This window comes from Condylostylus longicornis, unplaced genomic scaffold (assembly GCF_029603195.1).
Source record: "Condylostylus longicornis isolate FDR11 unplaced genomic scaffold, ASM2960319v2 ptg000006l, whole genome shotgun sequence".
Classification (NCBI taxonomy): domain Eukaryota; kingdom Metazoa; phylum Arthropoda; class Insecta; order Diptera; family Dolichopodidae; genus Condylostylus; species Condylostylus longicornis.
Window position 1 is genome coordinate 6,238,543 of NW_026577975.1, and position 10,969 is coordinate 6,249,511.

Sequence of the window (10,969 nt, forward strand, 5' to 3'; positions counted from 1 at the left end):
TTTGAAATTAATTTATTCTCTTATATACGCTATATAATATACGCTATACTGAGGCCGAACCGTTTTCAATGAATATCAGATGATGACTGAAAGTGAAATTTCTTTTTTATAAAGCTACTAAAGGTAGAAAATTTTCATATCCCTTACGTACTTATACTTTATATATGAAAAATCTAAATCATAATTAATTCAATCATTGCCATATGATTTAATAATCATAACCGCAATATTATAATATAGCCTTTATCAATGTCATTACCAATATGTAAATATGTATGTACAAAAAATCATGTTGTATGGGTGTTTTTAATCTATATATAAACATACACGTACATTATATTATATTAAAATTTTTATATTAGAATATATTATAATTAAGTTATGGTTGGTTATCAGCATTTACTGTCAAATTTATATTTTGTACTTATTATAAATATATATTTTAATTATTAATTTTACTAACCGAAAGACCTCATTTATAATATCATAAATAATTATTTGAAAATGCATTAAATTAAGTTGAGAATCAATTGGAAATGTAAAATTAATACTTTTCTAACTAAAAATCAATATTTACAATATTTTAATTGATTATGAAAAGAACCTATATTAAGGTAGGTTATATAAATAAAATATTGCATAAATTCAATTCAATATTGATTTAGTATATATACTTATATACATAAATTTATTATAGCCCACATTTATAGCCCAATTAAATACAGTTTACCATAATAAAGATTTGCATTCACTTACAATTCAATTTTAGCAAAAAAAAATATTCATTTAATTGGTTTTGATAACATAAGGATGACTTTGCACAACAGTTTTAATCTAATTAAATTTCAATTTTTGTTTTCTAAAGTATAGAATTTTTTTTTTTTGTTTCGAAAATTCTTGGTCTAATTTCAAAATAGAGACTTGTGACCTCTTCAAGTTTTTCACAGAATTTGCAGAATTTTAAGCGAATGAGTGGCGTTTACAAATTTAAATGCTACATAATTAGTATGAGATTCCCCATGAGACTGCTGTTCTTTAATGAGCAACTTTTAAAGAAATAGTGTTTTTAGCAATGAATTCACATTTTTCATTAAGTATGTTCTTTGAATTGGGAGCATTTTGTGAAAAAAAGAAGACGCTATTGCGTCTCTGTTGCAAATTTCGCTCAAATTCTTAAAAATCCTCGTTAGTAATCAAATTTTTTTAATATTTTTCTAATTTCTCTCTTGTTAAATGAAATGCTTTAGATAGTTAGAGATATGAACATTCTGCTGCGAATATACGAATACTAGAATTAAATGCTCATACTTAACTTCAAACATTTTTATGTATAAATTATAATACCTGATAGTTGTGTTAAATACTATATAAATACAATGATAACACTAAAATAAAAACTTTGTTTCATTAAAATAATAATATTATATACAAGGTAATCAAAATAAATACACTTTCTAGTTTATAATAAAATTTCTTATCAGTAAAAAATTAATATTTTGATTTTGTTTTTTTTTTCAATATTTTATATTTAGAAATATTGTTTTGAGTTGACATAACAACGTTATTTAAAATAAAACAAACTTATTTGTGCATACTGATTAAAACTTCAATTATTGAATGGTTTACTTTTTTCTATCATATTTTTGCATATTCTTAAATTTAGAATATTATGGATATATTGGCATGTACGTTAATAATTTAGGAATAAGTGTAATCTCTATCTTGCCTGTGAAAAGTAAATATTGCAAAATTATTAATATTCGTCATCTCCCATAACACAATTATAATATAAATTCTATCATAACACAAATTCTTAAATAATCCCCATGAGACTGCTGTTCTTTAATGAGCAAAATCTTTAAATCAAACACAATTTTCTTATTTAATTATTTAAGATAATTTTCCATGTGTTCCATATTATTTCTTAAAATATTTGGAATAAATTATCTTGAAATATTTTTGCCAAATTATAACATTAATAATTATAGTAGAAAGCATTAAAATTTTCGAAATATTATAACTAAGCTTTGTAGAATTACTGAATTAATTTTTGTGTAGTTGACGTGAATTAACAATATTGACAATTCAACGAGAAAAATTGTATTTTATACCGTTATTATTATCGGCGAAGCGAATGGCTAGGCACTAGGATAATCTAGAATCATATAGCATTTTAAATTATGATCGGCGACAGCTGAGATTTGACATCTTATTCGCTTAAAATTTAGGCGAATTTCTTAATAATAATAAAAAAAAATTCATATTAGATAAAAATTTCATTCGCTTCGCCGATCATAATAAAGGCCTTAAAATAATTTATTGTTCAGTGTTAAATTAATTCAATTGTCGAGACACGAATAAAATTCTTGTAATTTTGTCAATTATCAATATCGTATACTAATAATAATCAACTCTTTTAAAATGAAAGCATTAAACTGAAATCTTTAAAACTAAATTTAGTCAAGTTCCTAGTAACTAAATTATTTTTAGTCCCGGGCATCCTTCAGTAAAACGTTTGATTTTTTAAATTAGGATTTATTCAATATTTTTAATCGAGGTAATGGAAAGGAAATAAAATTTAAATATTTGTATAAAATTCTAAACTTAATTTTTAATTAATAAAAATTAATAATAATTATTTCTTAAATCTAAATAATCACTTATATTTTTTTGTTTTCTTCTAAATTTAATATTACATAATAATAAATATATGTAGTTTTTAATTTTACTTTAAATATTAATTTAATATTACAATAAATAAAACTAAAACTTATTAAAAATAATATGAGCAATAATCACACGGCATAAAAATAATTTTTACTTATAATTATTATTTATTATAAATATATCCTGTTAAGTTAACAAAAAAAAAATGAGAGAGCCAGTCATTCACATTTCTACACAATATACATTTATGTATAAATATTTTTAAATTTACATACAATTTTTCAAAATAAAATAAATTTTTTCTTCAAAAAATTTCTATTTTATTTTAATATTAGACTAGTATTCTGGAATTAATTGCTTTCTTAATCCAAAATTCTTTAATCATATCAGCTCCTTTTTCACCAATCATAATAACTGGAGCATTTGTATTTGCACTAACTAATTTTGGCATAATACTAGCATCAATAACACGTAAACCTCTTATACCATATACTCTTAATTGTGGATCAACAACAGCTTCACGATCCCAATATGGTCCCATTTTACATGTACCAACTGGATGATATATTGTAACTGTATAATAACGTATCATACATTCCCAATATTCATCTGTAAATAATTGTATATTTTTACAACCGGGCCATTTATATGCTGTTAATTGTGAACCAAATCTTTGCATAGCACGTGTTTTTGATAATGCAATTGCAATTTTAACACCTTCAATTAATGTTTCAACATCCCGCCGTTTATCTAAATAATTTGGTATTATATATGGATAATCGAATGGATTATTACTACGTAATTTAATTGAACCAACACTTTCTGGACGTAAAAGCATTGGTATTACACTCCATACATCTTTATTATTTATTTTATCAAAAACTATATCATAAAATTGCCGTGATAAACCATGTGCTTTCCATAATTGTGTTCCACCATCAGAATTTGTTGAACCAGATACAAAATGAAATTCAATATCTGGATAATCTTCAGTTTTATTTGCATATTTTGTATTAACAAATGCTAAACCTTCAACACCACCTAAAATTGTTAATGGTCCTTGTCCAAATACAGCATATTGTAATACGGTAGCCATTGAATGAAAACGACTTTCAACAATTGATACAGGTTGATTAACAGCAAATGTTAAACCACCTAATCCAATATGATCTTGTAAATTTTCACCAACATTTAATTCTTGTATAACTGGTATATTATGTTTAATTAATTCATCACGTTTTCCGATACCAGATAACATAAGTAATTGTGGTGAATTAACAGCACCACCCGATAATATTACTTCTTTATTTGCGCGTACTTGATATACTTTATGATCACGTACAAATTCAACACCGAATGCAATTTTTTTTATTGGATCAATTAATATTTTTGTTACATGTGAATTCATTGATATATGTAAATTAGAACGTAATCTGACTGGTCTTAAAAATGCTTTAGATGTACTACATCTACTACCACGTCTTGTTGTACCTTGTGCTATCATAAATCCAGCAGCTCTTTCACCATTTAAATCACGATTTTCATAACCCATTTCAACACCACCTTCAACAAATGCTGCTGCTAATGGTGTATGAAATGGAGCTTCTCCAACTGTTAAATAACCACCAGTAGAATGATATGGTGATTGTGCTAAATACGGATTTGTATTATCTTCTGATTTTTTAAAATAATGCAATACATCACGATATCCCCAACCATAATTTCCTAAATTATCCCAATTATCATAATCTTTTTTATTTCCACGTAAATACAACATATAATTTAAGACACTAGAGCCACCAAGAACTTTTCCACGTGGCCAATTACAACGTCCATTTTCCATAGCTAAAAAACAAAAACAATATAATAAAATTTTTATTAAAATAAATAAAAATTAATTTATATACCTAGACAAGATTTTCCATCCGGTTCCGATTTATATTTCCAATCAAGTTTACTTAATTGTAAATAACCAGCCATTAATGGTACATCAGATATATCAGTTTCATCACCACCAGCTTCTAATAGTAAAACATTCCAATTTTCAATTTCTGATAAACGATTTGCTACAACAGCACCAGCAGAACCAGCTCCAATTACTATAAAATCATAATATTCTAATATATCTGATGCTGGTATATCAATAGGCCTTAATTCTGGATCTGTCATTTCTTCAAATTGAAAATATGCTATAGATGCAACTAACATTGGTATAAACCATGATGAACTTGCTGCTGCTGATATAACAGCACCACCAATTGCATTCGTTGTACTTATAATATCCATTTTTATATTCTTTTCAAATTTTTAATTTATTTTTGTTGTTTTCTATATTTGTGATTAGTGACTTTCCAAACCAAATACAAAAACTGATTTAACCGAAGACATCAACCAAATTTCATAAGGAAAAAAAAGCTTGTTTAATTTATTTTTCAAATTAACTACTTCAATTTTTGATTGTTCACTATATATAATGAAAATTTTGTTACGATATTTTTATTACGATATTTCAATATTGCGGCAACATGTTGCTGAAAATAAAAGAAAACACAAAGAATGTTATGAGAAATTTTACTTATTACATGCATTTGTTTTAGAATCAAAATCAAGGTTATTGAAGAAGTGAAATAATTAATTAATTATTATTTAATTTAATAATAATTGTAATTAAAATTATATAATGCAAACCACAATTTTCAATAATACAATTAATATTCCCTGAAATAATTATATAACAATCGAATTATTTAATTAAAAATTTCCATTTCCTTTTTCTACTTTCAGTTCAAAAATCGTATATAATTAAAATATTCGATATAATGTCCTATAATATGATTTCGTAATAATTTTAAATGTAATTATATAATATAAGTTAATATTCAAGAAAAACTAACTATAGCCATATTTCGTAATCGATGTATATATAGCTTACTAGTCAGGTCCATTAAAGAAATTTTCATGATGATTGCTATTTATTTGTTATTAAAAACTTTCACTTTTCATTTTATATTTTTTTCCTCAAATCACGTTAAAATATTTTATGGTTTATTAATATACATTACATTTTATATATACATATATAAAAATAACAATTAATAATCTATCATAAAAATTATAATCTATATTGTATAGAGAAGTCAACATTTGAAAGAAAGTTATTAATAATTTTGCAAATTTTCAACAAATTATTGAAATTTATAGCGTTTTAGATTAAAAAAAATTTCCTTAGAAAATCGTAATATATAAAAAATTTTGTTTTTTGTTGCAAAAATTTTTTTCTTTGAAACAAAAAAATTGGATTTTAAATTAAAGATAAAAATTGTTATTATCACAAAAAAAAAAATTGTTAAATAATAATAGCATCGAAATTTTTTTATCGTAATTTATTCTGAATAATTGAACATCTTCAATTTTTATAAAATTTAATTGTTATACTCCCATACTTATACAAATATGTTTTAATTTCGCATTACATAGTATAACATTTAAATGGTATATATATATAATGAACTACTTTTAAATTATAACATCACATTGCAATACCGTATATATAATTTTTTTTATCATACAAACATAATATAAATAATTGATCAAATAATGCGCGATTTAACGCCGTGATTTAAATTATTCATTATATTTCATAAATGTTTTTTATATATGTATGTATACGTGAGCCCAAACATAATATAATGACTAGCGTCAACTAGTATAACAAAATGCTTAAATTAAATATAAATTTATGTACCTTTAATGATAATTTATAAATTATATTTAGCAATTTTTTTTTTCGGCTTAAATTTGGTTTAAATTCAAATTTCTCCAATTAGTATTCATGGACGACCGGTCAACCTGAATTTTGTAAAAAAAACAAAAATTGTATTGTCGTAATAACGCTCATTTTATTAAATGCACACTATTATATATGCCTCAAGTTGTTCAAATGTTTAAATTTTTTTTTGTTTTTCCAATTGTAGTTTTGGTAAGTGCTCTCATATGCTCTATAAACATACACACAGTTATTTAGAGATATGTACATATGTATATATCTAGAGTTAAAATGAAACAATAAAAAATCAATTGCAGTTCATAGTTAATTATACCGGTTACACTTGACTAGTTGGGAAATTATGAATATTTTTGTTATTGTATACATTTTTTTTGTTAGATGGCTTGGTATACGTGAGAAGAAATAAGTTTCTTCTTTTTCTTCTATATAAATAGTTAGTACTATTTAAATAGTTTCTTCTTGTTACCATTAAAGAGTTGTTAAGTTGTTTTTGAATAATCTTCTAATTTCTCATTCTGAATTTTAAAAATTTCAAAAATATTGGAATTTATTTATTTATTAAAATAATTATTAATAAATTTGCTGATAATCTTGCCTTAATTATTGAAATTTTCCAATAACCTATTATTTTATAATTAGTGTTCTTTAGTTTTAATCTACAACCGTTTCAGATTTACAAAATATGCTTTAATTGTTTTAAGATTGTGAAAACCTTAAAAATTTACTATACTAGTTGTAAGTTTTAAAATATAAACAAAAAAATGCCTACGTGCATTTCACACTTACACTTTTAATATTTTCTTTATTTTTATTTATATTAAATGTAGGTTACAATTAAAATTCGAAATCACATTAAAGTGAAAAATATAGTTTTGGAAAAACTTAGTGAACTATAATGATTTTGTTGCTAAGTATAATTGTTGTAGAATACTATTAGGCTGTATAAGACAAAAATTGAAAAATTAGTTAGGGATAATAGAAAATTTTTAATTAATTATTGCATACAATAGGGAAAAACTGGTTTATCTAAGTCTTTCAATTCTTAAAGTCCCAAATAACAGTTACACTATTTTTAATACATATAATTTAGTTTATACTCTTAGGTACTGAATGCGGTGTCATTGTAATTTTAATGTTTAGAAATTTTGAAAATAACATCAAATTTATTGGATATTTAACTTATTAGAGCAGGTCTTTCATTTAACATGAAACGTCAATATATTGTTTTAAGAGAATTTCCTTAACTCTAATGAAAAAATCATTAGTACATAATAACAAAATAACAGTTTGAATATAAATATATAATTCTTTGTTATTATGATCAAGCATGACATAAGTGAATTACACTGATACACTAACAATGACAGTGACACACTGTATTTAAAATTAATAACATTTCAATATTATCAAAATCATTAACACTATATTTAACATACCCTAAATAAAATTAGAAATATTTTCATAAATTATAAAATTTATAATGCAAATTTAATTATTTTATAAAGCCGGTATTTCCGAATTTCGAACTTTAATTTTAACATTCTGTATTATATTATTAAGTATATATCTATATGCATATTATAAATATTTGTTAATAAAATATACATTTTTATGACGAGCATATGTCAAAAAGAAAAGTGAAATTTTTGAAGTGACAATCAAAGAAAATAATAAACAAAAGCATTTTGAAAACAAAAAACAAAAAAAAATACCACAATTCGAACTTTTTTTTTTTAAATTTTTAATTTCGCTTTTACTCTCATTTTCTAGGAATTTTATGATTTTCTATAATAATTAAAAATTTTAATTTATAACATAAAATAAATATAGATAAATTTTGCAATTTTAATGAGTTCGAAAATTTTTTCTAATTGCAATCTAATTGTGTGAGGAAAATTGCATTAAGGAAAATTGAAAATTACAGCAAAATTAAATTAATTATTTGCTTTATTTATTTTATTTTAAAAATTGTACAATAACTCCCTGCATACATACACATAATCGCACTGACGCTCAACTAAACACAATATTTTTCGTGTTGATCTTATCAAGAAAATATGTTGCAATGAACTTGACAATGTCAAAAACAAAAAAAATATTGTTAATTATAATTAAACTTAATGTTAATTAATAATAATTATTATATAATATACACACGAACGCATAATAATTTTTATTTTAAAACAATTTGTTTCGTAAAATTAAAAATAAATAGGAAAAATAGGAAATTTTCTAAAATGAAAATCGGTAAATAATTTTTAATTGAGCACACGCTTTAAATTTCCGGATATAATTTACCATAACGAAATTAACTTTAAGTTCAAAAATCTATTAAATTCGAAAATGAAAAAAGAGTTGTAGAACATTTAGAGTAAAACACGTATAAATTTCATTATGAAGAATAATGTGTACACTACTTATAATTTCAAAAATATTAAGATTTTAAACCAAAACATTACTTTAATCTCAAACACTAAAGATTTAAGAAAAATTCATAATACATGCCCCATTCCTCAATACTAAAGATTTAAGAAAAATTCATAATACATGCCCCATTCCTCAATACTAAAGATTTAAGAAAAATTCATAATACATGCCCCATTCCTGTGAAATTGATACATGCCCATACAGTGAAAATTTAGGAAATACAATTAATAAGTACACAAAGGGGTTAACTTACATTTGCATTTTAACATTTTTTTTCAATAACAAATTAATAAAAATTTTAATTTTTTTTTTAACTTTACTTTCCTATTTGCACTGTCAATCTCGTCTTCTATTATGTTTCTATCTATAAGAGTAATCACAGTTGAAAATATATGAAATTTAATGATGTTCTATCCGAACAGTTCGATTTTCGTCAAAATGTTAGTTAACCCGTTCGTCTACTTACATCTTCAATTGTCATATGTCACTGTCATTTATGTATAGTATTTATTATGACAATGAAATTTCAAGAAAATTTACTAATAAAATTCACAAATTCTAGAAAATTCGCTAATCTGTAAAAAAATTGTTACATGCGTAAATGCATATTTATTCTATATTTCTTAGTAATATTGAATTTAAGTTTTATAACCTCAAAAATTTTCAATTTGCTCTTTTCAACTTAAATGAGTATACATACATATACTTTAATGAAGAGAATTGAAAAAGAACCGTTATTAAATAAAATTATTTTGTTTTTATTTTGTTATTTTTTATGCCTTTTTTTTTATAGGTTAATTACACTTTTATGGTTTGGTTTTTTTAAATATGAATAATTAATAATTAAATATAAATATTTTTCCGAAAAAAAAAACCAAATGTGTCAAATAATATTTATAAATGCATTGAGAGCGACCCATAATTACTGTTATATTTGTATATTCATATTGCCCCAGTTAGAATTTTTTTCTTTATTAAAAAAACACATCCAATATTTACCGAAGAAAAAAAAAAAAACAAATTCCATTCAATATTTTCTTCTTTCTTTCAACATTACACCTAAATTCTTAATTCTAATTCTAAAAAATTCTTTTTCTAAAAACAAATTAGTAATTCACCTTTTCACATTTTTTCTTTGCTTTTTTTTTTTTTTAATAAATTTAATATAAACACAATGAATGTTTGTAGTTATGTGTGCGACCAGCTAACTACTATTTTCTTTTTTATTTTGTTTACTTTTTTAATTCTTTATATGTGTATATTCCGCTTTAATACCGCGTCCGTATCGCCATATTATACATTGCGATCATTTCCTTTAGTGAAATTTTTGTAAAAAGAATTTCTTAATCGACAATAATTTTTTTTTTCGATGTTTTCTTTTTTATTTTCTTCTTAACTTTCTTTTTTTTTTTTATTTTCTATATTTGCAATTTAATAAATAATAATAATAAAATTATAAAAAAAGTCAACTGTTAAATAATGTTTTAACACCGATTTAACGTAAAAAAAAATTGTAATAAAAACAAAAAGAAAGAAAAAAAAATTTTATCGTATCTTCTTTGTTAAGCGCTTTGAAGTGTAATGATTGAAATTGGAATGGTAACTGAAGAGTACCAATTTATGCAATGAAATTAAATAACAAAACAAAAAAAATGGGAGAAATGAAAAGAAAGACAAGAGAGCGAGAGAGAGTTACAATAAGAAAGAATATCAAGTTTACTACCATTGCTTATGAATAACTCATTTCAATGTCATTATTTTGACATATGAATACATAAAATACAATTTAAAATGCAATCAAACTGATGTTAAAGAAATATTTTTAGATACTTGTTTTTTTTTTGCAAAATCTAATTGAGGGAGAAGAAAAATTATTTTAAAAAATAAAATGCTTAAAATATGAGTACAAAAAAAAAAAACGGAGAATGAGAAAAATTTACTTTCTTTAAGCAATTATGAAATTTGATGCATTTGCAATTGACTGACATGCTGTCAGGTGGGGTAACGGAATTTTGGTTCAAAACTTATAATGTCATTAACAATTATGCTGGAAAAAATCTGTACAAGAAAGAATAGTTATAAAAATGA

The 10,969-nt window shown here is 23.1% G+C and overlaps 1 protein-coding gene across 1 annotated transcript; it reads right to left on the minus strand.

The window, feature by feature from the left end:
* Positions 1 to 2,998: 2,998 nt before the first annotated feature.
* Positions 2,999 to 5,013, minus strand: LOC129617060 (glucose dehydrogenase [FAD, quinone]-like). The gene is made up of 2 exons (XM_055532497.1): positions 4,575 to 5,013; positions 2,999 to 4,512 (listed from the first exon to the last, which is right to left on the minus strand). The coding sequence occupies exons 1-2, from the start codon at positions 4,951 to 4,953 to the stop codon at positions 2,999 to 3,001; spliced, it is 1,893 nt and encodes a 630-aa protein (XP_055388472.1). The 5' UTR covers positions 4,954 to 5,013.
* Between the last annotated feature and the right edge of the window lie 5,956 nt (positions 5,014 to 10,969).